The sequence below is a fragment of the Hyla sarda genome, chromosome 4, assembly GCF_029499605.1.
Source record: "Hyla sarda isolate aHylSar1 chromosome 4, aHylSar1.hap1, whole genome shotgun sequence".
In the NCBI taxonomy this organism is placed as follows: domain Eukaryota; kingdom Metazoa; phylum Chordata; class Amphibia; order Anura; family Hylidae; genus Hyla; species Hyla sarda.
The window spans coordinates 149,220,149-149,245,034 of NC_079192.1; the positions used below are offsets into that span (position 1 = coordinate 149,220,149).

Consider the following 24,886-nt stretch of genomic DNA (forward strand, 5'->3'; position numbering starts at 1 on the left):
CAGCGCTTTTTTGCAAATCTGACAACTGTCACTTTAAACCCTTAACAACCCAGACAATTTTCACTGTAGGACCCGGCCATTTTTTGCACATCTGACGACTGTCACTTTAAGCATTAATAACTCTGGGATGCTTTTAGCTTTTATTCTGATTCAGAGATAGTTTTTTTTGTGACATATTCTACTTTATATTAGTGGTAAAATTTTGTCAACACTTGCATCATTTCTTGGTGAAAAATTCCAAAATTTGATGAAAAAATTGAAAATTTTGAAATTTTTTTTTTACTTTGAAGCTCTCTGCTTACCTGTAAGGAAAATGGATATTCCAAAAAAAAAAAAAAAAAAAAAAAAAAAAAAAAAAAATGATATATTGATTCACATATGCAATATGTCTACTTTATATTTGCATCATAAAGTTGACAGGTTTTTACTTTTGGAAGACATTCGAGGGCTTCAAAGTATAGCAGCAATTTTCCAATTTTTCACAAAAATTTCAAAATCTAAATCAAAAATTTTCATGGACCAGTTCAGTTTTGAAGTGGATTTGAAGGACCTTCTTATTAGAAATACCCCACAAACGACCCCATTATAAAAACTGCACCCCTCAAAGTATTCAAAACGACATTCAAAAGGTTTGTTAACCCTTTAGGTGTTTCACAGGAATTGCTGCAAATTCAAAATCTTCACTGGCATGTTCTTGTAGACCCAGTTTTTGAATTTTTGCAAGGGGTAACAGGAGAAAAAGCCCCACAAAATTTGTAACCCAATTTCTCTTGAGTAAGGAAATACCTCATATGTGTATGTCAAGTGTTCGGTGGGCGCAGTAGAGGGCTCAAAATGGAAGGAGCGACAAATGGGATCTTGGAGAGTGAATTTTGCTGAAATGGTTTTTGGGTGGCATGTCGCATTTAGGAAGCCCCTATGGTGCCAGAACAGCATAAAAAAAACACATGGCATACCATTTTGGAAACTACACCCCTCAAGGCACGTAACAAGGGGTACAGTGAGCCTTGGTGCCTACAGGGGTTTGACGACTTTCCATTAAACTTTCCGGAGCCAGTTGATATATATATATATAAATAAAAGTTTTGGCCTGGAATACCCCTTTACAGTCAGATGTGTAAATGAAAAAAAAATTTTTCACTAAAGCGTAGTTTTTCCCACAAAATTTACCATTTTTACAAAAGGTAATGGTAGAAAATGTCCCCCAAAATTTGTAACCCCATCTCTTATGAGTATGGAAATACTCCATGTTAGGATGTAAAATGCTCTGCGGGCGAACTACAATGCTCAGAAGAGAAGGAGTCCCATTTGGCTTTTGGAAATCAAATTTTGCTGAAATGGTTTTTGGTGGGCATGTTGCATTTAGGAAGCCCCTATGGTGCCAGCACAGCAAAAAAATTTAATTAAAAAAATAAAAAAATTAAATAAAAACACATGGCATACTATTTTAGAAACTACACCCCTCAAGGAACATAACAAGGGGTATAGTGAGCCTTAACACCTCACAGGTGTTTCACAACATTTTGTTAAAGTTGGATGTGTAAATGAAAAAAAATTATGTTTTCACTAAAATGCAGTTTTTTTCCCAAATTTTACATTTTTACAAGGGGTAATAGGAGAAAATGACCCCCAAAATTTGTAACCCCATTTCTTCTGAGTATGGAAATACCCTATGTGTGGAGGTCAAGTGCTCTGCTGGCGCACTACAATGCTCAGAAGAGAAGGAGCGCCATTGAGCTTTTGGATAGTGAATTTGTTTGGAATGGAAGTCGGGGGCCATGTGCATTTACAAAGCCCCTCGTGGTGCCAGAACAGTGGACCCCCCCCATGTGACTCACATAATTTAATAAGGGGTACAGTGAGTATTTATACCCTACTGGCATTTGACAGATCTTTGGAACAGTGGGCCGTGCAAACGAAAAATAAAATTTTTCATTTTCACGGACCACTGTTCCAAAAATCTGTCAGACACTTGTGGGGCATAAATGCTCACTGCACATCTTGTTACATTACATGATTGGTGTAGTTCCCAAAATGGGGTCACATTTGGGGGGGTCCATTGTTCTGGCACTATGGGGGGCTTTCGGACATCATGAGTCCTTAAGACCCAGGGTGTGGTGACGTACCGGTACGTCATGGGTCCTGTAGGGGTTAAGCATTAATAACTCTGGGATGCTTTTACTTTTCATTCTGATAGTTTTTTCGTGGCATATTCTACTTTATGTTAGTGGTAAAATGTTGTCGATACTTTTTGATGAAAATTTTAAAAATTTTGCATTTTTTTTTACTTTGAAACTCTCTGCTTATAAGGAAAATGGACATCCCAAATAAATTATATATTGATTCACATATACAATATGTCTACTTTATATCTGCATCATAAAGTTGACATGTTTTTACTTTTGGAAGACACCAGTGGGCTTCAAAGTTCAGCAGCAATTTTTCAAACCTCCAGCTGTTGCAAAACTACAACTCCCAGCATTCCCTTCTACTGTCAATGCATGCTGAGAGTTGTAGTTCTGCAACAGCTGGAGGTTTGAGACCTCCTTGGAGGGACGTTCACTTTGCATTGTGTGTCTGTTTGTGTGCCACACTAAGCATGGACAACAGAAAGAAGAGAAGAGACCTGTCTGGGGGCTTGAGAACCAAAATTGTGGAAAAATATCAACAATCTCAAGGTTACAAGTCCATCTCCAGAGATCTAGATTTGCGCCACGTTATCAAGAAGTTTGCAACCCATGGCACTCTAGCTAATCTCCCTGGGCGTGGACGGAAGAGAAAAACTGATGAAAGGTGTCAACGCAGGATAGTCCAGATGGTGGATAAGCAGCCCCAAACAAGTTCCAGATATATTCAAGCTGTCCCGCAGGCTCATTTAAATGAAATGAAACGCTATGGCAGGAGACCCAGGAGGACCCCACTGCTGACACAGAGACTTAAAAAAGAATGACTACATTTTGCCAAAATGAACTTGAGTAAGCCAAAATCCTTCTGGGAAAACATTTTGTGGACAGAAGACCAAAATAGAGCTTTTTTGGTAAAGCACATCATTCTACTGTTTACCCAAAAAGGAATGAGGCCTACAAAGAAAAGATTACAGTATCTACAGTGAAATATGGTGGAGGTACAATGATGTTTTGGGGGTGTTTTGCTGCCTTTTGCACTGGGTGCCTTGAATGTGTGCAAGGCATCATGAAATCTGAAGGTTACCAAAGGATTTTGGGTCGCACTGTACAGCCCAGTATCAGAAAGCTGGGTTTGCATCCGAGATCTTGGGTCTTCCAACAGGACAATGACCCCAAACATACGTCAAAAAGCACCCAGAAATGGATGTCAACAAAGCGCTGGAGGGTTCTGAAGTGGCCAGCAATGAGTCCAGATCTAAATCCCATTGAACACCTGTGGAGAGATCTTAACCCCTTAAGGACACAGCCCATTTGGGCCTTAAGGCCTTCAAAAAATCATAACTTTTATATTTTCATCCACAGACTAATATGAGGGCTTGTTTTTTGCGTGACCAGTTGTCCGTTGTAATGCCATCACTCACTTTACCATAAAATGTATGGCGCAACAAAAAAAAAATACTATTTGTGTGGGGAAATTAAAAAGAAAACCGCAATTTTGCTAATTTTGGAAGGTTTCGTTTTCACGCCGTACAATTTACGGTAAAAATTAGATGTGTTATTTATTCTTTGGGTCAATACGATTAAAATGATACCCATGATAACATACTTTTCTATTACTGTTGCACTTAAAAAAAAAAATCATAAACTTTTTAACCAAATTAGTACGTTTAAGATCCCCCTATTTTGAAGACCTATAACTTTTTCATTTTTCCGTATAAGAGTCGGTATTTTGCGCCGTGATCTGTACTTTTTATTGATACCATATTTGCTTATATAAAACTTTTAATACATTTTTTTTTATACATTTTTTTGGGAATAAAATGTTATAAAAAAAAAAGCAGCTATTTTGGCTTTTTTTTTTTTTACGTTCACGCCGTTCACCGTACGGTATCTTTAACATTTTATTTTAATAGTTCAGATATTTACGCACGTGGCGACACCAAATATGTATATAAAAAAATTTTAACACTTTTTGGGGTGAAATAGGGAAAATGGGACAATTAAAATTTTTATTGGGGGAGGGGGTTTTTCAAATTTTTTTCACTTTTTTTACTTTTATTTTTACACTTTAATAGTCCTCGTAGGGGATTATTTATAGCAATCATTTGATTGCTAATCCTGTTCAGTGCCATGTATAGGACATAGCACTGATCAGCATTATCGGTCATCTTCTGCTCTGGTCTGCAGGAAGGCAGTGGAGGCAGGTGAGGGGACCTCAGTCTGCCGTGCTGGATGATCGGATCGCCGCGGGCGATCCGATCATCCATTTAAGTGACCGCGATGCTGCAGATGCCGTGATCTGTATTGATCATGGCATCTGAGGTGTTAATAGCGGGCATCCGCGGGATCGCAGATGTCCGCCATTATCGGCGGGTCCCTGGCTGCGATCAACAGCCGGGACCTGCCGCGCATGATCCCGGCATCGCTCCGATGCCCACGGTTATGCTTAGGACGTAAATGTACGTCCTGGTGCGTTAAGTACCACCTCACCAGGACGTACATTTACGTCCTTCGTCGTTAAGGGGTTAAAATTGCTGTTGGGAAAAGGCACTTTTCCAATAAGAGAGACCTGGAGCAGTTTACTAAGGAAGAGTGGTCCAACATTCCGGCTGAGAGGTGTAAGAAGCTTATTGATGGTTATAGGAAGTGACTGATTTCAGTTTTTTTTCCAAAGGGTGGTCAACCAAATATTAAGTTAAGGGTGCCAATAATTTTGTCCAGCCCATTTTTGGAGTTTGGTGTGACATTATGTCCAATTTGCTTTTTTCCTCCCTTTTTTGCTTTAGTTCCAATACACACAAAAGGAAATAAACGTGTATAGCAAAACATGTGTTACTGCAATCCTTTTCTGTGAGAAACACTTCGTTTTCTTGAAAAATTTAAGGTGTGCCAACATTTACGGCCATGATTGTATATCTCCACATACATACACACACACACACACACACACACATATATATACACACACACACACACACACACACACACACTTGGGCTCAAGCCCCTGTAAAATAGCAAATACCTTCTTCACTTCCCCTGCCACCACCCCTGTGTTGGTTAAAGGACCTTTCCGCTTAACCAATGAATGGCCACTTAGGTGCCCTGATTCAGCCACCAAAAAACTTCTAATGTGTCATAGGAATAGAAGTTTTGATTGGCAGTGGCCAGATGATGGGGCCCTAGTCAATTGCCAAAATAAAAAACCCTTTCAATATTGCTTGTCTCGGCTTAGAGAGAGTGGGGCGAGGAAAGTTCAGATTCACAGAAAGTCCATAGCAATTCTATGGGCTTTTTGTGAATAGATACATTGCTCACAACACTCAAAAACAAGAAGACCTAAGACAGCTACTAATATTTAACCCAATCATCTAGCAATCCTACAGCTCAGTGATTTCAATATACACTCTGCTGTGGTTTTTCCCAATGTAATGAGCGCTATACAAGATTACAGCATTGTAAGGTCCAGTCATTGACTAAGCAGCTAAAACAGAATGTCTGCTAGAACAATGGAAGGAAGGAAACTGCTCACCCATATTTCTCAGCAAATTCCTTTGCCTCTTCTTCCTTAACAGCTCTCTGATCCTCGAGATCACTTTTATTTCCACACATCACAATGTCTGGGTTTTCACAATATGCATGGATTTGCAGCTGGCCTAAGACAGACAAGAGAAAAAAGAAAATAAATATTTATTATAATTCACCAAAAGTAAAACAAATGTTCACATATAAAAAAAATTCTACATAGAAAACTTCTATGGCACTGATCTTGAATTACATTCTGTATTATAATTTAGAGCATCACTTCAAGACCAGATTATAGGTACAGCAAAAAATGGTCAGATGCCCTGGGGCTTCGACCACACACCTCAGGGTGATTCACAAGATTTCTTTTATGCAGATTGTCTTGAAAAACAAGTACCTGAGCACTGTTATATGGGCCTTTTATATCACTGTGCGGTCAAGTGGGCTGTGTAAGGCAGTATTATTATTGTACTGCACTGATTCTGGCATTAAACCATTATACCCAAAAAGGCTCCACATATCTTGATCCGGTTCTTGTAGATTCACAATTAGAGTCTGCAGAACTGTAATTCACAAGCATTACTTATGTTTATACATAGTTTCCCCTAGGGAATTACTTTCTGGGAGTCTTGAAAAGATAGTGGACTAAAATTGTGTAATTAAGGATCAGTACATGATCAGTAATGTAATGTAATTACTAGGTAACTCACTAAAATGTTAAGTAAATTGTATCTACATATGAACCATAAAATGCTGTTTAAATATGAAATTTGTCTTGGGAATCTAAGTGACCTTTACATCATTAAAGCAATAATGCAGTCTCTAGAGATGCAGGATAAGAGGCTACAGAAAATACTTTTTTAAATGATCTTTTTTAATTTAGTTAATTTTGGCAAAGCAATGAATATTAATTGGTGCTTGTGTAGACAAGAGTTGCACATGACTAGAACCTGAACACCCTTTTTCAGAAAGCTACACAATTTTGACAGCCTTTTTGCAGATTACAGGTTTCTCAAATACAAAGTGACAGTAGAAGAAATTTAAATTGAGTCTGCCAGGACATTTATACTGGTCGAACTGCACCATGAAATCACAACAGGCTTCCTTGTTACCAACAACTAACTTTTAGTTTTATGTATCTGAGTAGTGGTCTCCCTTGCTTCTCCCTGCCAGGCTTGGCTTGATTCACAGGTCTGTAACTATCCATAATACAGAGAACTGTCAAGCTACATAAAATTGGGCAGGAAGAAGCCGGGAAAGCTTCCGCTACGGAAAAGCCACAGATCCCATTGAAGTCTAAGTTTAAGGGGGTATATGATCAACTTATAAGTATATAAATGGACTACAAAAAAAACATGGGGAAAAACTATTCAGGATTCTAGGAAATACTTTTGTACCACAAGAACTGTGGATTTATGGAACAGTTTACCTCAGGAACTGGTCACCGCAGAAACAGTTGAATGCTTAAAGGGTTAGATACATTCCTAGAACAAAAAAAAACAAAAAAAACCTCTCCACTGCATTCTCCCATATCCCTTCCCTTCGCCTCCTTGGGTGAACTTGGTATGCTTTTTCAACAGTACTAACTATGTAACTATGAACTCAGTAGCCAGTGAGACATCTAGAAGTGTGGTCTTGGACCATGGATGAACTTGCCGCTGAACGAAGCAAATACATTTCTTTAATCAAAATAACACAGATGTAGTCTAAGCAGATGCTGTACTATTGGGTTATTCCTGATCCTAAAAAGGGGTAAAATTCAGATAACAGATTCCTCAACAAATTCAGGTGAGTACATGAGCTTATTCATAAAAGGCAGACTTAAACTCAAAGATAAGCCATCTACTTTTCAAATGGAGAATACATTGTATTATGTTTGGCTAAAATCAATTAGATAAGACAAAAATATATCTAATTGTTTAGCTACTAAAATGGTCAAGTATACTTTTACACATTGCAGTACAGTAAGTGTAAAGGGTAATAAATCCCGTGGTTCTCTTTGTTGCAGGAAATAGAGACAATGTTAGCTCTGCTAAATATATGGTCATTGACTAAGGTAAATATACAGTAAATACTTTATGGACATTTTTTATAACCATGAGCTATGACTCAACAAAGCACAGACTGGAACTGGAATACTCTTAGCTATTATATGAGAAAACTGAAAAACAAAAAAAAAATTAATAGTGATAACAACTATAGACTATACTTAAAAATGCCAAAACCACAAAGTTAACAAAACTCTGGGTATGATAGGGAGCCTCCAAGAATTTCCAATAGGGGATTGTAAGAAAGCTAAATGGAAAGGTTGTAGTGGACCAACCAGGTAGCTCATGGGAAGCTAACATATTGTGTTATTTAGTGGTCTGAGTCTATTGGCTTGTATCCTTGTGGCTTGTTTCACATAAGTGGATCTGTATCACTGGATTATACAAGTACAAACTACAGATATATATTTATATGCACATAAAACACCATTAGTATTGCCTACGGATTCTGTATGTAAATTTTGATTTAGGCCATCTCCTAGTCAGGAAGCTGATTGACAACTAATACAAATATGGATCCAAACTAAATGAAAATGCTGCGATTAAAAAAAAAACAAAAAAAAAACGACATGTTCATTTTAGAAACCCACATAAACATCCCTAGAGAATAACATTAGATCTGTATTAGTCTGCAAAATACGGACGTAATATGGAAGCTAAATATGCTTGTGTGAAAACCACTTAATCCCATGAATGAGAGAACTTCATGTTTGGTCATGAAACGTCTCTTCTAGTCTCCTGGTGCAGTAAAGGGATGAGGATGAATGACTTGATGAGAGATCTGAATGTAATCAGCTTTTAATAAGAAAAGTAGTCGTTTTGCTGCTTGCTATAGTTACAGTTTGCTACAATGTTGTTACTGTTTGTAATAGATAAAAAATTTGAAGTCACTAAAAATTACAACAGCTTCAGGCTGTGTCTGGTGCTGCAAATTAATCTTATTTAGCAATTACTGGGAATTAGACAATAAGCTAAGTGTAGTGCAGTGAAGGGTGATAGTAATCACCCTGCAGCTTCAAATGGAAATAAAAAGCAACCCTAGCTGCCAAATACATGTATTCAGTAAGCACATAGAATCACACAATGAGAAGAAAAGCAGAATGTCTTTCCCTGCTTATGGTCTCTGGGTCCTCCCACTCAATCCAGCCAGCATCAGAAGCAAATTCTAGGGAGCTAGTCTGCTGTGACATCACATGAAAGTTCCAGTTATCTATGCTGCTGTGACCAAGTTCCCCTCAACTAAGCTGGAATGACATCAAAAGCTAATTCCATTAAGCAAAGCTTCTGTGACACCAGTCACGTTCCAGTCAGATAAGCCTCTGATGTCACCGTTACCTTGTAGAGCAGTACTTGCTTGTGATGTCATGTCTAAAAAAGGGAGCCATAAATCACACTCATCGCTCCGGTATGGAAAAAGACCGGTTTATTCAAATATTCATAGACAAGGTGCAGATATGGACAAGATGTGGCTTCTATCAAATGAATGGGTGACAGCTGTTGCGCGTAACACGCAACAGCTGTCACCCATTCATTTGATTGAAGCCACGTCTCGTCCATATCTGCACCTTGCACCTTATCTATGAATATGTGAATAAACCGGCCTTTTTCCATACCGGAGCGATGAGTGAGATTTCTTGTTCTCTCTTTCGGATTCATTTGAACTGTATCTCTTCAATACGCACCCCGCATGAAGGTTTGTCTGCTGCCGCTACTTCTACTGCATTCGAGTTTGTAGTGCGCATTGGGTTATAGTGCCGACTCCTGTATCTGTGTGCAAGTATCTAAAAAAGGGGGCGCTTCTTCCTAAACGTCAATGCACAAACCAGAGGTTTACTATTCTCTCTGGATAGGAATTACTTCTCCACTATTACAGTAAGGCATAAAGACTACAAGGGACTCCAAGAAAACTTCTGGACACGCCAGATATATTTACATCACTGTACCCTGGTATTTAGCACACAGCAATGTACAAGTATGTCGCAGCAGGTTTACAGTCTAAGAAGAAAGTTTCAAAGCTGTGCTCGCTTCATAGAATGTAGAATCTGTCCCTAAAGGCAGACATTAGCGATCATGCTAAGGTCAGCCATTAACCATTTATATTGGGGCATCTAAAAAGAGTTCAGGACAGTTGCCAGAGGGACCAGTATACTCTTTGGACCCCTGCAGTGAGAAGGTCACCTACCCTCCTGCTGCAGGCCGGATCAACCCTCCAGAGCCAAGCTAAATCAATGGAGTGCCGATTTCCCTGTGCAATACTATGCAATTGCATAGCATTGTACAAGGAATAAAATCCAATGATTACACCTACACAAGTTCTCATAAGGTACTATAATATGCAAAGTACACACTCCAGAAACACAGATTTTTGGTCATATCATATATCAGAAAAAAAACTAAAAAAGTGATCAAAAAAGTAACATCAACAATAAAAATTACACATCATGGTTCAACAAATTAGCCAGATACCGATATAGTGGAAAATGAAGTTACTGGGGTCAGAATAGGGCAATTTTAAACAAACATGTATTTGAAGTAAAAGTGACTTTAAAAAAAAAGTAGTACAATAAAAGAAAAGTATGTAATCGTGGGTATCGTTTTAATCATATTGACGCACAGAATAAACATGTCGACCCAGATTTATCAAACTGTGTGAGAATAGTGACTTTCCCACAGCAACCAATCACAGCTCAGCTTTCACTTTACCAGAGCTTGCTAGCTGAGCTGTGATTGGTTTCTATGGGAAAATCATTCTATTTTTCTCTCACACAGTTTGAGAAATCTTGCCCGTCAGCTTTACCGTAAAATGAACTGTATAAAAGCGCACCCCCCCCCCCACAAATAATAGATGTTTTTTTTTGCTATACATTTTATAGTAAAATGTAAGGTTATTACAAAATACAATCAGTTGTGCAAAAAAACAAGACCTCATATGGGCCTGTAGATGGTAAAGTGAAAGAGTTATATCTTTTAAAATGTGAAGTAAAAAGCAAAAAAGAAAATGAAAATAGTCTGTGTCCTTAAGAAGTTAGAGTCATGGCACCAGACATGTAGAAAAGGACTTAATGGCATAACACAACAACAACGGGTGTTATACGTTTTTTGTATGTGAATGCACAAGATAATATTAAGCGATTTGTTAAAGAAAGTTGGTGGTGCATCATTTTTGTGTATATGGACTGAAAAGTGAGAAGGGGAACCCCACATCAAAGCACCAGGAGTTAATTCTTTGATAAAATTGAGATATAAACCCTTGTGAAAACTGATCAGTCCAGGTCTGCTGGCTTCTCTCCCCAATTCCAGGAGACTGTAGTAATAGATTTTATGTTTTAGCAAAGACATAATGGCCCTCATTTACTAAGAGTGGAGTGTAGGTTTCTTTGTGGGTTTTAATTTCCTACAATTTATTTTCCACAGTATTTACTAAGATTTCCCTACATTTTGCTTTTTTTTTACACCTTCTCTGATCTGTACGGTTTTCCTCAGCTCAAATCCACCACATTTTATGTGGAGACCTTAGTAAATATGTTGTTTTTTTGTGAAAATGTCGGGAACACGCCCCTTTCCGTAGACCACGCCCCCTTTTCCCGGAGGCCATGCCCCTTTTTCGGGTTTTCTTCGCAAAATGGAGAGTTAGTTGTTTTTTTTTTTTTAATTCTGGCGCAAAATCTGGTGCAGACAGAATTTCTGGCGGAATGCAACAGAATGTGGCACACAACCCGACAAAACATGTCGGGTTTGCAATAGTAAATGAGGGCCAATATGTGTTGCCAGAAGGGGGCAGCATTGCCTATTGGGGCATGCATGTGTTTGAGCCGGACACAGTATTAAGCCCTTTTGCTATTTTAATTCAGTTGTTGACATATTTGCCTTGGGAACTGTTAGGGCAAAAGAGGGCAGTTAAAAAGGATACACAGTATAATGGGAAGAGAGAGACATTTTGGCTAATTTATCAGCAGCAACTGATGACCATTTCCATAGCTAGTCCCCTGCCAGGAAAAAGTATTGGTGATCCCAGGTGGTATTTCCTTGTAACTTATCAATAAGAAATAAAAATAGAACACTGCATAAGTTAAATGTCAAGTATGTGGCATAATGACAAACTAGTGTGGATGGAATGTAAGGTTTTCCTTACACGGACGCACCACAATCTACTTGTTAGAGCTCTGAATGAAACACAAATGAGGTGAAAGTTCTGCTCTGTTTGTGCTGCTGTTTCCATAACTAATCTTCAGCTCATGATCTTGGGTGGGAATCAAAACTCCCTCTAGACAGCTCTGTATTTGCACAAGAGGAAGGTGCTCCTAGGTATTTGCAAAAAGAAATACCACAAGTCTTGTTAAACTTCCTTCAACAAATAAGATATGTAGATGGGCAGTCGACTGCAAACCAAACAGTGTAGAGTTTCACACTGACAAGTAAATGGCTTACAGGGTTCACCCTTAGTAAATACTAAACTAAAAATGTTCACAAAAATATTCCTGTATTTCCATTAATCTCCTACTCTCTTTTGAGTCTACTTTGTCTGATATTCCAAATAAAACTAAGAACTATATAAAGAAATCTGTGTCCCCCAAGAGATAAGTTATACTATCTCATCTTCACTATCCTGTATCTGACTGTAGGACAATTGGCTTCAGCAGGAGATTCCCTACATTGCCTGCAGTAACACACCAAGATTGTTAAAGGAGGCTTGTCAGGACATTTTACCTTATAGAACTGTTGGCAACACGTCATATAGGGTAAAGTAATATATATTTAAAACGCCCCGATGTCCTGGAGTACGTCCTCCATAATGCAAAAAATCACTTTTAAAATTGTCCTGCAATGTATTTTAATGACACCCCTCCCAAGCAGTTCCCTGGACATGGTGCATCTACTAGTAGTCATTGATGCTCTGGTCTGTGTTCACACCTACTCGAGCTTGATTGACAGCCCAGGCTGCCCTGTCCCCTCTACACATTCACATTGTGTGCTGCTCAGAAGCTGCTTCAGGGCAGGAGATAGAGCAGCTTCTTGGTCTAGATGAGATTTCAATGTGCAGAGGGAGCAGAGAGGAGACGTCAGAGTGGCGTGTACTGTCAATCATGCTTGAGTAGGTGTGAATACAGCCCTGCGCAGTAATGACTACCTGAAGATGCACCACACCCAGGGGACTACTTGGGGTCATTAACATACAGCACAAGACATTTTTAAAAGTGATTTTCAGTATTCTGGAGGATGCAATCAAAGATATCAGGACATGGTAAAACACTGATTATAACCTATATAACAACATGTTGCTAACAGTTATATAGGGTAAAATTTGCTCACTGGTTCCTTTTAAAGGGGTACTCCTGTGGAATTTTTTTAATTTTTTTTTAAATCAACTGGTGCCAGAAAGTTAAACAGATTTGTAAATTACTCCTATTAAAAAAATCTTAATCCTGCCAGTACTTTTTAGGGGCTATATACTGCAGAAGAAATGCTTTTCTTTTTGGATTTCTCTGATGTCACGACCACAGTGCTCTCTGCTCGCCTCTGCTGTCATTTTTAGAACTGTCCAGAGCAGGAGAAAATCCCCATTGCAAACATATGCTGCTCTGGGCAGTTCCTACAATGGACAGCAGAGGTCAGCAGAGAGCACTGTGGTCATGACATCAGAGAAATCCAAAAAGAAAAGCATTTCCTGTGTAGTATACAGCCCATAAAATGTATTGGAAGAATTAAGATTTTTTAATATAAGTAATTTACAAATCTGTTTAACTTTCTGGCACTAGTTGATTTAAAAAAAAAAAAAAAGTTTTCCATGGGAGTACCCCTTTAAGCCACATCTCCTTTTCTTAAAGGGGCAGATTATTGGGCAAATTAGTGCCTGTAGGAACTCTAGTTCCTGATAGTTGGCCGATTTAAAAATGCCACTGATCAACCGATCAACAAGCAAATGCTCATTCATCCACGTATCACATCTTTTGTGTGGCCAATAAAATCATTGTTTTCAGCCATACCTTGCCCTGTGCAAACAGGTGATGTGCAGCTGACAATGATGAAGGGGAGCAAAGACAATCCAGCAAATGTTGTGAAAGCTCAGCAAGTGAGCACTGATCAGGGAGGCATCCTGTCTGATTGCAGGGGCTCCAACATCTAGGCCCCCTTGGGATCTCTAAAATGGAGCCCCAAGTCTCCCCACTGCATGAAGCAGTGGGTCAGGATCCACTTCCTTTTATGTAGGAGCACTCTCCCCCCCTGGCGCTCCCGTAGATCATGAATGAGGTTTACTGCCTCAAAAATGATGCCCAAAGTCTCCTCACTGCATGGAGCAGTGGGTCAGTACCCACTTCATTCATTGTCTACAGGCAATGATGTTTACATGCACCATAATAAGAATCACCCTCCACTCTATGTACCAGAGGATACAGGATGTGGCGCTGGGCATGTGTAATGCAGATATCCTATGGCCAGCAAACAAAGCTTAGCCTCCAACTCTCTCACCCATGAAACAAGTTGGGAGTAGTCCTGTAAACCCCAGTGCACTTTTAAACTGTAAAAAGGTGTTCAAAGATGAGCATATATTTTACACAAAGAAAAAAAAAATATTGGGATCAAGGGCACAAAATAGCTAATGCTACACAAGTATTCATGAAAGATAACCTCAATTATAGTCAGATATAAGCATCGCATAAGGCGGTCAACAACCTTTGTTAGAAGTGATCCTTATACTTTACAGCAGATTATACAGAGGAATTTAGAAGCAAACACTTATCAATTAAACTTATTAAGATCTACACAAACATTTGAATTCTTCCTTTGGTTGACCATTCAGGGTATATTCACACGTACAGTATCCTGCACAGGATTTGAAGCTGTGTTCAGTCATTTAGTTTACATTTAACTTTTCAGCATAAAATCCTCTATGCTAACTACAGGGTGGGCCATTTATATATATACACCTTAATAAAATGGGAATGGTTGGTGATATTAACTTCCTGTTTGTGGCACATTAGTATATGTGAGGGGGGAAACTTCAAGATGGGTGGCGACCATGGCGGCCATTTTGAATCCTACTTTTGTTTTTTCAATAGGAAGAGGGTCATGTGACATCAAACTTATTGGGAATTTCACAAGAAAAACAATGATGTGCTTGGTTTTAACATGACTTTATTCTTTCATGAGTTATTTACAAGTTTCTGACCACTTATAAAATGTGTTCAATGTGCTGCCCATTGTGTTGGATTTTCAATGCAACCCTCTTCTCCCTCTCTTCACACACTGATAGCAACACCGCAGGAGAAATGCTAGCACAGGCTTCCAGTATACGTAGTTTCAGGTGCTGCAGAATGGGCAAAAGAAATTTGGAACAGGACCCTCAGTTTACACAGAAGATTTTGTTCAGTGATGAGGCAAATTTTTATGTAAATGGTGAAGTTAACAAACAAAACCACCGCTATTGGTCTGACACTAACCCACATTGGATAGATCCCTCCAAGACTGTTGGAACACAAAAATTGATGGTATGGTGTGGCATATGGGGTACAAAGTTAGTGGGGCCATTCTTCGTCAATGGAAACCTCAAGGCCACTGGATATGCAAAATTGCTACATGATGATGTGTTTCCCTCTTTATGCACTGAAGCTGGCACGTTCCCTGAGTTTTTCCAGCAAGATGGTGGACCACCACATTATGGGTGTCAGGTCCGAGCATTCCTAGATGAACAGTTTCCTGGAAAGTGGATTGGTTGTCGTGGGCCAGTTGAATGGCCCCCAAGGTCTCCCGATCTGACCCCCTTAGACTTTTATCTTTGGGGTAATCGGAAGGCAATTGTCTATGCTGTGAAGATACGAGATGTGCCGCACCTGAAGCTACGGATACTGGAAGTCTGTGCTAGCATTTCTCCTGCGGTGTTGCTATCAGTGTGTGAAGAGTGAGAGAAGAGGGTTGCATTGACAATCCAACACAATGGGCAGCACATTGAACACATTTTATAAGTGGTCAGAAATTTGTAAATAACTCATGAAAGAATAAAGTTACGTTAAAACCAAGCACATCATTGTTTTTCTTGTGGAATTCCTCATAAGTTTGATGTGTTACATGACCCTCTTCTTATTGAAAAAACTAAAGTTGGATTCAAAATGGCCAACTTCAAAATGGCCGCCATGGTCACCACCCATCTTGAAAATTTTCCCCCCCTCACATATACTAATGTGCCACAAACAGGAAGTTAATATCACCAACCATTCCCATTTTATTAAGGTGTATCCATATAAATGGCCCACCCTGTATATAGCTCACTGCCTATTAGCAATTCCCCATGTGAAGTAATAAGAGTCTTTGTTCAGACAACTACAGAAACCGCTTTAGGTTACCACTGGCAACATGCAATACCACCAGAAACAAAATATCTATGTATAAGTGTGTGTAAAAATGGGAAACCCAGAAAATTCCCATAAGAACAAAATGTTCTTCTGGTATTATACTCATTTTCCATGAATCTTTGGATGAACAATCCAACCAGAAACTAAATAGGAGCAGTACACAGAATTGAAAGGGGACACAAAAAGTGATTCATACAGTAACAAAATATTTTAGTTCTGTATCGATAACACAGCTATAAATATGATCACTTATGCACCTCTAATTCCAACCCCACATATTACACTGACTTCACAGCAATTCTTGTTATTTATCCAGATGCAAAAATGTTGTAGGAGCTCCCCACCGACTAAGCACAGCACATTACTCCATGAAACACTATTCACAATATAAGTGTCACATAGAGCAGTGTGGCTATTATCTACACATAAGCTCTACTCCGATACCCTGCAATCTGGAAATATATTTAAATAAATAAACATTGCCGGTAGTGGTGTTATTACTTAGTGGTGAACTTACTTATCCAGTTCCTGACATTCAGGAAGCTCTGTTCATTTGTTAAGTCGAAAAGTAAAAGGAATCCCATTGCATCCCTGAAGAAGGCGGTCGTGAGACTACGAAACCTAGAAAAGATCCATCAAATATTACAGTGAGGAAAATTTTGAGGCAGCTTTTCTTTTGGCACTGAAATAATAATAGTAATAATAAATATACAGTAATAATCTCAAAACTTCTTTCTACAACTAAAACCTACCAATGACTATCGTATACACATCAGCATACATCATATATCAGGCATAAAGGCAAGATAGACAAATAGTAGGCTATGCTTTCTTGTCCTTCAGTGTGTTTACTTTTAACATAAAGGGATTTTCGTTGATCATGTACTGTCATCCCTATTAAATTGTGGATAACACTGAATATTCATTATTCACCATTATGTAATTATTGTGGATTTCCAAAGATCTGAGTTAAAACTATTCAGGGTGTGTATCTAGTGAGTGTACAACAAATTACATGTAGTTATGTCCCAAACTGCCAGCTCGATTATTATGTAATTAGACCTAAAATGGAAGACAAATTAGACCCTCTGTCTTTCAGTATGTTACCGCACTACAGCAATTATAGCCTATAGGCTTAGCTGAGGGTTCTGGATATGTCACCCCTGAGGAGGTCATATTTGGTTACCTATACCAGACCATGTTTCACATCTGTGGATACAGATAAAAAAACAATACAAAAGCAGCTGAGTGGTATCTGGCACTCAGCTGCTTCATGTCTTATTAGCTAAAAAACAACTGTACAAACAGCAAAGTTTAAAAGGAAAACTGTGCACAAGTATGATACTGTTAATAGGAAGTATATTTTACCCCTGTTACATTTAGAGTGTACCGCAGCCAAATGTAAATGCCACTACTTCAGCTATTGTTTCTGAAGAGAAGAAGTGGTAATATATAAAATATTACATATCTTTTTCTTTAATAAAAGCACGGCTTGCCACCATGGAATATTTTTTCTGTGTTCTTTAACATGTTTACTTCTCCGGGGGTTTGTAACAATTGTCATTACATTAGACAGAGGTCTGTTATAGAACCCTATGTCACAGCCCACAGACTAGCGAATCACAGTGACGTAAAATGTGGCCATACATCCTTTACTATAAGATGCCATGACCAACACTATCTTTCCACCTACCATATGAATTAGCAATTTAATTAAAGTGGGTACAAATCACTCTGGAAATGACTTTGTAAAAACAATGCCCAAATAAGATTATAGAAAAACAAATCAACCCAAAAATCATTCAATTTCACTTCACATCCACTTGGTGTGGAATCCATAGAAAAGTAAAGAAGTGACATTGTTTTGAAGTCTCCTAAAAAGGACTGGATTACAAAAACATGGCAGATTTCTCCCAAAATTAGTGCCACACCAATCCACTGCTACTTAAATGTAGCTGAGCTGCAATACAAGCCAGCAGGTGTGGTGCAGTTTCTAGAAGAACGTAGCCATGTTTTCCTGCTTTTGTACAAGGCTCTGGCTCTAAGGAGAGGTCTGTCCCCACCCATCAGATGTAAATATAGGGGCACTTTCAGTACCAGAATGGTATTCTCAACACTATGTGCAGTCCTTTCTTTGGAGCTATATATTCATAACAGTCCACACCAGTTGTCTTAACCCTGTGACATGCTTGCAGTTGTAGTTTTGCAACAGATGTAGAGCCAAAAGGTCAGAGACTACTAGTCTATTGTATGAATCCCATTTAGATACTCCAGAACACAAATTAATTTGACTCAAAAGTTGTATAATAATGCTTTATACTTTTAAACTCACCTTTCCTGACCCGCTGTGTCCCATAACTGCAGGTGGACTCTCTGACCTCTGCCAGCAATTCCATCAGGACCATTTGAATGATATACCTTAGAAAAGAGATGGTGGAAACACTAAAAACAGAACCATCCAAGGATAAAAGGGCAGTGCAGCAGATCTATCCTCCAGTGGGAATATACTGTAATTGGATTGTGCAGCTGCAGATATATCAGAACTATATTACGCACCATTACACACAAGGCCAATTTAGGATGATAGATGGATGGAAGGCACGTTTTTATGGTGGCCGACTAGTATGTGGCTCAATTCTGCGGCTAACAACAAAAATATCTTTTAATTATACCAACACTAATAAGTATAGCTGCAGAGCTATCATCTGTAAGGAAGTTAGGGGTCCCTAGGCCATGCTTTATTACAGGACACTGGAAATTGCAGTTACCGTATTTTTCGCCATATAAGACGCACTCTTTCTGGGGGGGAAAAGTTGGAGCGTTTTATACGGCAAATACACGTTAAAACTGGCGGTCCCTGCGGCTAATACAGGACATCACCGATCACGGTGATGCCCTGTATTAACCCTTTAGACGCGGCGATCAAAGCTGACCGCCGCGTCTGAAGCCAAAGTGACACTAACCTGGCTGCTCAGTTGGGCTGTTCGGGACCGCCACGGTGAAATCGCGGCGTCCCGAACAGCTTACAGGACACCGGGAGGGACCTTACCTGTCTCCTCGGTGTCTGCTCCGTGCCGGGATCCCCTGCATGGCTGGCACTCTCCGTCGTCATCACGTCGTCGCGCACAGCATCCCGTCATCCAATAGGAGCGGCGTGCGTAGCGACGTGATGGCGGCGACGGAGGGCAAGGATACCGGGCAGCAGACACGTTCCGGAGCGACGGGGACACCCCAGGGACGCGGCGACATCGATGGAGGGCGACATCCAGGGCAGCGGTGACGGGTCAGGAGCGGCGGGGACATGTAAGTGTTACCTCCTATACCAGTGGTCTTCAACCTGCGGACTTCCAGATGTTGCAAAACTACAACTCCCAGCATGCAGGGAGTTGTAGTTTTGAAACATCTGAAGGTCCGCTGGTTGAAGATCACTGTCCTATACTCTACATTGTATTTGGTTCAGAATCTTTATTTTCTAGATTTTTATGCTTTAAAATTGGGTGCGTCTTATATGCCGGAACGTCTTATATGACGAAAAATACGGTATATACATACTTGTGGCCTGTCTTCCGATACTTTCTACTGGTTTCTTAAATACATTTACATACTCCTTTACTTGAGGACATCTAACCAAAAATACACAAGTGAATTTCAAAGGATAGAGGCAATGTCTGTCTTAAGATGGCAAAGACGACGTGGTGCTAAACTTCAGAGTAAATGTTATAAGGGCAAGGGGGATGAAGCATAATACCTGTGCATTATTTATATTTTGCTGCTAGGGAGCCATGGCTAATGTATTCCATATAAAAATCAGCTCGCTCCAGCTGCAGGTGTAAAAGAGGACATTATTTCCTATGCATTCTGCGCAATAGAATAGAAGGGCACTTGTAAATACCTGAAGCTGAGGTAACAATTTAGACCAATACACAAATAAATAACTGGATGTTTAATTTCTGTTTAGCTATATTTCATATTATATCAATACCAACCAAGCCTAGAACAGCTAAAACCTGCACAACTGGTTTAACAATAAAGGAATAAATGAAAGTGTCTTTAGCCTTGCAAGGTATGTGAGCAGTAACAACAATGCATTCTGAGGATTTTACTCAAGAACCTTAAGTTTTTAAAAGCGATTTCTCAAGAAATTCTTGGTACAGTAAGGAACTGTGGAAAGATGTTTACATTGAGTTTTCAGGGACAGAGAAAATGTGTATTCTTTCCCATCTTCCCAGATATTACTGCAAGGCTTGTCCAGGTTTAATGGCGCATTTTTCTTTTATGTTACTATTATGCAGCCTTTTACTACTATTTCTTTGTCACTCTGTATGTATGTTATATTGAAAAGTTATTCTATAACGTCCAGCTTGTAATCAATATGTTATAGAGAACCTGTCACCATATACAATCCTGTTTAATCTAGGGACATCATGCTATGGGACAAGAGAAGCTAAGCTGACTCCTATACAATTTGGAGGGGGAGGATTCAATGTCTTGTAACTTATCTGACTGAAATCTCTTCTCATTCTGGGCTGAGAAAACCAGTGGGCGGGGTCATTCAATGCCTGCCTAAGCATGCGTACATAGACTGCTTACTGTCACTAATAAGTACCACCCACTGGACTCCTAAGATCAGAACAAGCAGAGATTTTAACCAATAAGATACACTGAACCTTTTCTCAAAAGTATGTGTCAAGTGGTTCAGCTTCTCTAGCAGCTGTGTCAAAACCGCAGAGCTCCAGATGTTGCAAAACTACAACACCCAGTATGTCTGGACAGCAGTTGGTTTGGTGTTGTAGTTTTGCAACATCTGGAGGTTCACAGTTTGCAGACCACTGCTCTTTGATGTTGTTAGATTAAACAGCACTTCTATAGTAACTGGTTACCCTAAACCAAATAGATTTGAACTTCTGAGCCTTAGCACACAAATAAGGAACACATACATTGAGATATTTTGTTATAGGCCAGCCACAATTTAGGTTCATTTCTCTTGTTTGGCGATATACCAAAAGGAACAAATACTCACCACTCTTTTTTCCCGGAAGTCAATGCCTACTGTTGTAATGAACTTAGAATTAAATTTTCCATCTGTATATTGGTAAAGAAAGCTGGTTTTTCCAACACCAGAGTCTCCCAATGCTAAAAACTTTATGAGGTAGTCATAGTCCCCATCAAACATTGTGAAGCCTGGGTAGTGACCTGCAAAATATTAAAAACAGCAAATACAAAAGTGGCATTAGTTTGTATCTTCTTAACAACATCAAACTTCTGGGACACACTTAACTTATTGATGTTTTTTTTTTAACCCCTTAACACAGGACATAAATGTACGTCCTGGTGCAGTGGTATTTAACGCACCAGGACGTACATTTACATCCTGTACATAACCATAAGCATCGGAGCGATGCACGGGTCATGCGTGTCAGTTCCCGGCTGCTGATAGCAGCCAGGGACCCGCCGGTAATGGGCAACATCCGCGGTCGTGCAGATGTCTGTCATTAACCCCTCAGATGCCGTGATCAATACAGATCACGGCATCTGCGGGAGTGCGGTCAGAAAAATGCACGATCGTATCGCTCGCAGTGCAGCCGCAGACATCCGATCATCTGTAATGGCGGACGGAGGTCCCCTCACCAGCCTCTGTCCGTCTCCCAGGGTCTTCTGCTCTGGTCTGAGATTGAACAGACCAGAGCAGAAGATCGCCGATAACACTGATCAGTGCTATGCCCTATGAATAGACCATTTGGGGATTATTAAAAAGTGTCAAAATAAAAGTAAAAAAAATAAAAATAAAAAAGTGAAAAGTCCCCTCCCCCAATAAAAATGTAAGTTGTCCCTTCCCCCCCATTTTACCCCCAATAAGTGTAAATTTTTTTTTAATAAACATATTTGGTATTGCCGCATGCATAAATATCTATTAAAACATATACTATTAAAATATAAATGTAAATTATCCCATACGGTGAACAGCGTGAAGAAGAAAAAAAAGTAAAAAATTGATTTTTTTTTACATTTTATTTAAAAAAAATTGATAAAATGTATTAAAAGTTTTATATATGCAAACGTGGTATATAAAAAAAATAAAAAAAAAAGTACAGATCATGGCACAAAAAATTAGCCCTCATACCGCCACTTATACAGAAAAATTTAAAAGCTATAGGTCAGCAAATTAGAGGGATTTTAAATACACTTATTTGGTTAAAAAGTTTGCGATTTTTTTTTTTAAGTGGTACAATAATAGAATAGTATGTAATCATGTGTATAATTTTAATTGTATTGACCCACAGAATAAAGAAAACAGGTCTATTTTATCGTAAAGTGAACAGCATGAAAACGAACCCTCCTTAATTGCTAAATTGCGGTTTTCTTATCCATTTCCCCACACAAATTGTATTTTTGTGGTTGGGCCATATAAATGAGTGATGTCATTACAAAGGACAACTGGTCGTGCAGAAAACAAGCCCTCATACTAGTCTGTGGATGAAAATATAATAGAGTTATGAGTTTTAGAGGGCGAGGAGGAAAAAACAAAAATGTAAAAATAAAATTGTCTGAGTCCTTAAGGCCCAAACGATGGTGTGAAAGGGGCCTAAAATGTATGTCAAAACAACATCAGACATGTGAATGGTCGGGTGTGGGTGCTTAGACCCTATCAAATCACTAAGATGAGTGGGTAGTGGTGCAGCATCCCTTCATTTTTTCTGCTCTTCTCTACTTGTGACAGCAGAACAAGTAGTCCACGAATTCACTGAAAATCTATGAGTCTTTCTGCAAGTCCATACACTGCTTGCTCTGCTTCCACGAGCAGAGAAACAAGAAGGGTTCAGCCAAGTACTGCTGTGTGCATGTTTTAGTGATCAATGGGGGTCTCAGCACCTGGACCCCCCACAGATCACAACTACTGACAAGTTGCTACTTTAATCTCATGTTGAGTATTATAAGTAAGTATGCCTCCCTATAGATAACAAATTGCAAATGTAAAGCCTAACATTACTCAATAAACATTTTGCAAACTACTGCTGTGCAACTTCCTTGAGTTTGTTCCGATATTTCTGTACATCACAGAAAGCACTTCCTGTATTAGAGATCATGGTGTCTATAAATGTGACAGATACAATAGTTGCTGGCACCTGTCATTTCTTTTAAACAGCACAGTGAACTGCCCATCATAAAAGGACAAGTAGTAGTAAGATGGTGTTTTGCCATTAACAAGAAAAAGAAAATGGTCCAATGGGGGATAAAACCTATATTAAAACACAGTCAATTCCTCACATTGCTACTGGCTTAGGCAGTACATCACTGCAGACAGTGATTGGCTGAGCCGCATTGTGACGTATTGACCCAAAGAACCAAAAAGTGAGGCACAGCGCAGACCAGGAGCAGTGATAATGGAGGCTATGGGGGACCAAGTGAGGCAACTAGATTTTTTTTTTGTTGTTTAGGAAGGTGGTCTGGGCATTTTTTGCCAGAGTACCCCTTTAATGATGTCTGTTCAGGTAATTAAATGCTAATTTCTACCGGCACTTGTCTCTTTTCAACACGTGTTAATGCAACCTTACACTATTAAGAACAGACTATACATTTAATTAAGCCTCCACAGTTTAATAAGCAGATAATCAATGATAGAATTATAAAGTATCCCAGATCTAGTCATCTGACAAAGCCTGTGCATTAAAGGGGTAATCTGGTGGAAAACAAATTAGTGCCAGAAAGTTAAAGGGCTGGAAAATATCTTATCCCCTATCCAAAGAATAGGAGATATGATTTCTCCGCTGCAGCACCCCAGTCATCCGGGGCACTGAGCAAACTCTGTTCCGTGTGGGATGACTAGCGACTACAGCCGCCACGTCCCCTCCATTCATGTCTATGGGTGGAGGAGTGACAGCTATGTACTAGCAGTCATGCTCCCTCCCATGGACGCAAATAGAGGGGGCGTGGTGTGACGTCACAAAGATGAAAGCTCCAAGCTTCCATGTTCTGGATGCTGCTGCTGCCGGCCCAGAGAACCAGGGGGTCCCCAGCACCGGGACACCTGTGATCAGACATCTTATCCCCTATCCTTTGGACATGGCATAAGAAGCTTTCCAGCAGAGTACCCCTTTAAGCCTTTCAGTATACTACAGAGAAAGTTGTGTGCTTCCTTCCAGCCTGACCACAGTCCTCTCTGCTGACACCTCTGTCCATGTCAGGAATAGTGTTGAGCGGCATAGGCCATATTCAAATTCGCGAATATTCGCGAATATATGGATGAATATTCGTCATATTCGCGAATATTCGCATATTCGTAATGGTCTCGTTTTATTTTCGCATATGTGAATTTTCGCATGTGCGAAAATTAACATATGCGAAAATTTATATACACAAAATTAACATGAGCTAAATTTCGCATATGCGAAAATTATCATATTCGAATTTTCGCATATGCGAAAATTCGCACGCCAGTCTCACACAGTAGTATTACAGCCTTCTTACACCACATAAGCTGGAGGCAGAGAGGGATGATCACTGTGATGTGTACTGTGAAAAAATAAAAATAAAAAAATAAATAAAATACGAATATTCGTCATTACGAATATATAGCGCTATATTCGCGAATATTCGCGAATTCGCGAATATGCGATATTCGCGAATAAAATTCGAATTGCAAATATTCGCGAGCAACACTAGTCAGGAACTGTCCAGAGTAGAAGCAAATCCCCATATTAAACCTCTCCTGCTCTGGACAGCTCCTGACATGGACAGAGGTGTCAGCAGAGAGCCCTGTGGTCAGGATGAAAAAAGTACACAACTTCCCCTGGAGCATACAGCAGCTGATAAGTGCTAGAAGGCTTACCATTTTTAAATAGAA

General features: G+C 39.4%; 1 protein-coding gene and 1 long non-coding RNA gene across 8 annotated transcripts in view; one reads left to right on the plus strand and one right to left on the minus strand.

Moving 5' to 3' along the window:
• The window catches only part of LOC130368553 (uncharacterized), an 80,346-nt gene extending 60,257 nt beyond the window's left edge, over positions 1–20,089 (plus strand). The window contains exon 6 of the long non-coding RNA XR_008892502.1: positions 20,003–20,089. This is a non-coding gene — a long non-coding RNA (uncharacterized LOC130368553). The remainder of the gene's footprint in view (positions 1–20,002) is intronic.
• RAB27A (RAB27A, member RAS oncogene family) overlaps positions 1–24,886 on the minus strand; it is a 122,393-nt gene that overhangs the window by 12,080 nt on the left and 85,427 nt on the right. For all 7 annotated transcript variants that reach the window (XM_056572352.1, XM_056572353.1, XM_056572355.1 and 4 more), the window contains 4 exons: positions 21,065–21,237; positions 18,377–18,462; positions 16,562–16,665; positions 5,656–5,779 (listed from right to left, as the gene is read on the minus strand). In XM_056572352.1, coding sequence (XP_056428327.1) covers positions 5,656–5,779; positions 16,562–16,665; positions 18,377–18,462; positions 21,065–21,217 — 467 coding nt within the window. In that variant the 5' untranslated portion in view covers positions 21,218–21,237. The remainder of the gene's footprint in view (positions 1–5,655; positions 5,780–16,561; positions 16,666–18,376; positions 18,463–21,064; positions 21,238–24,886) is intronic.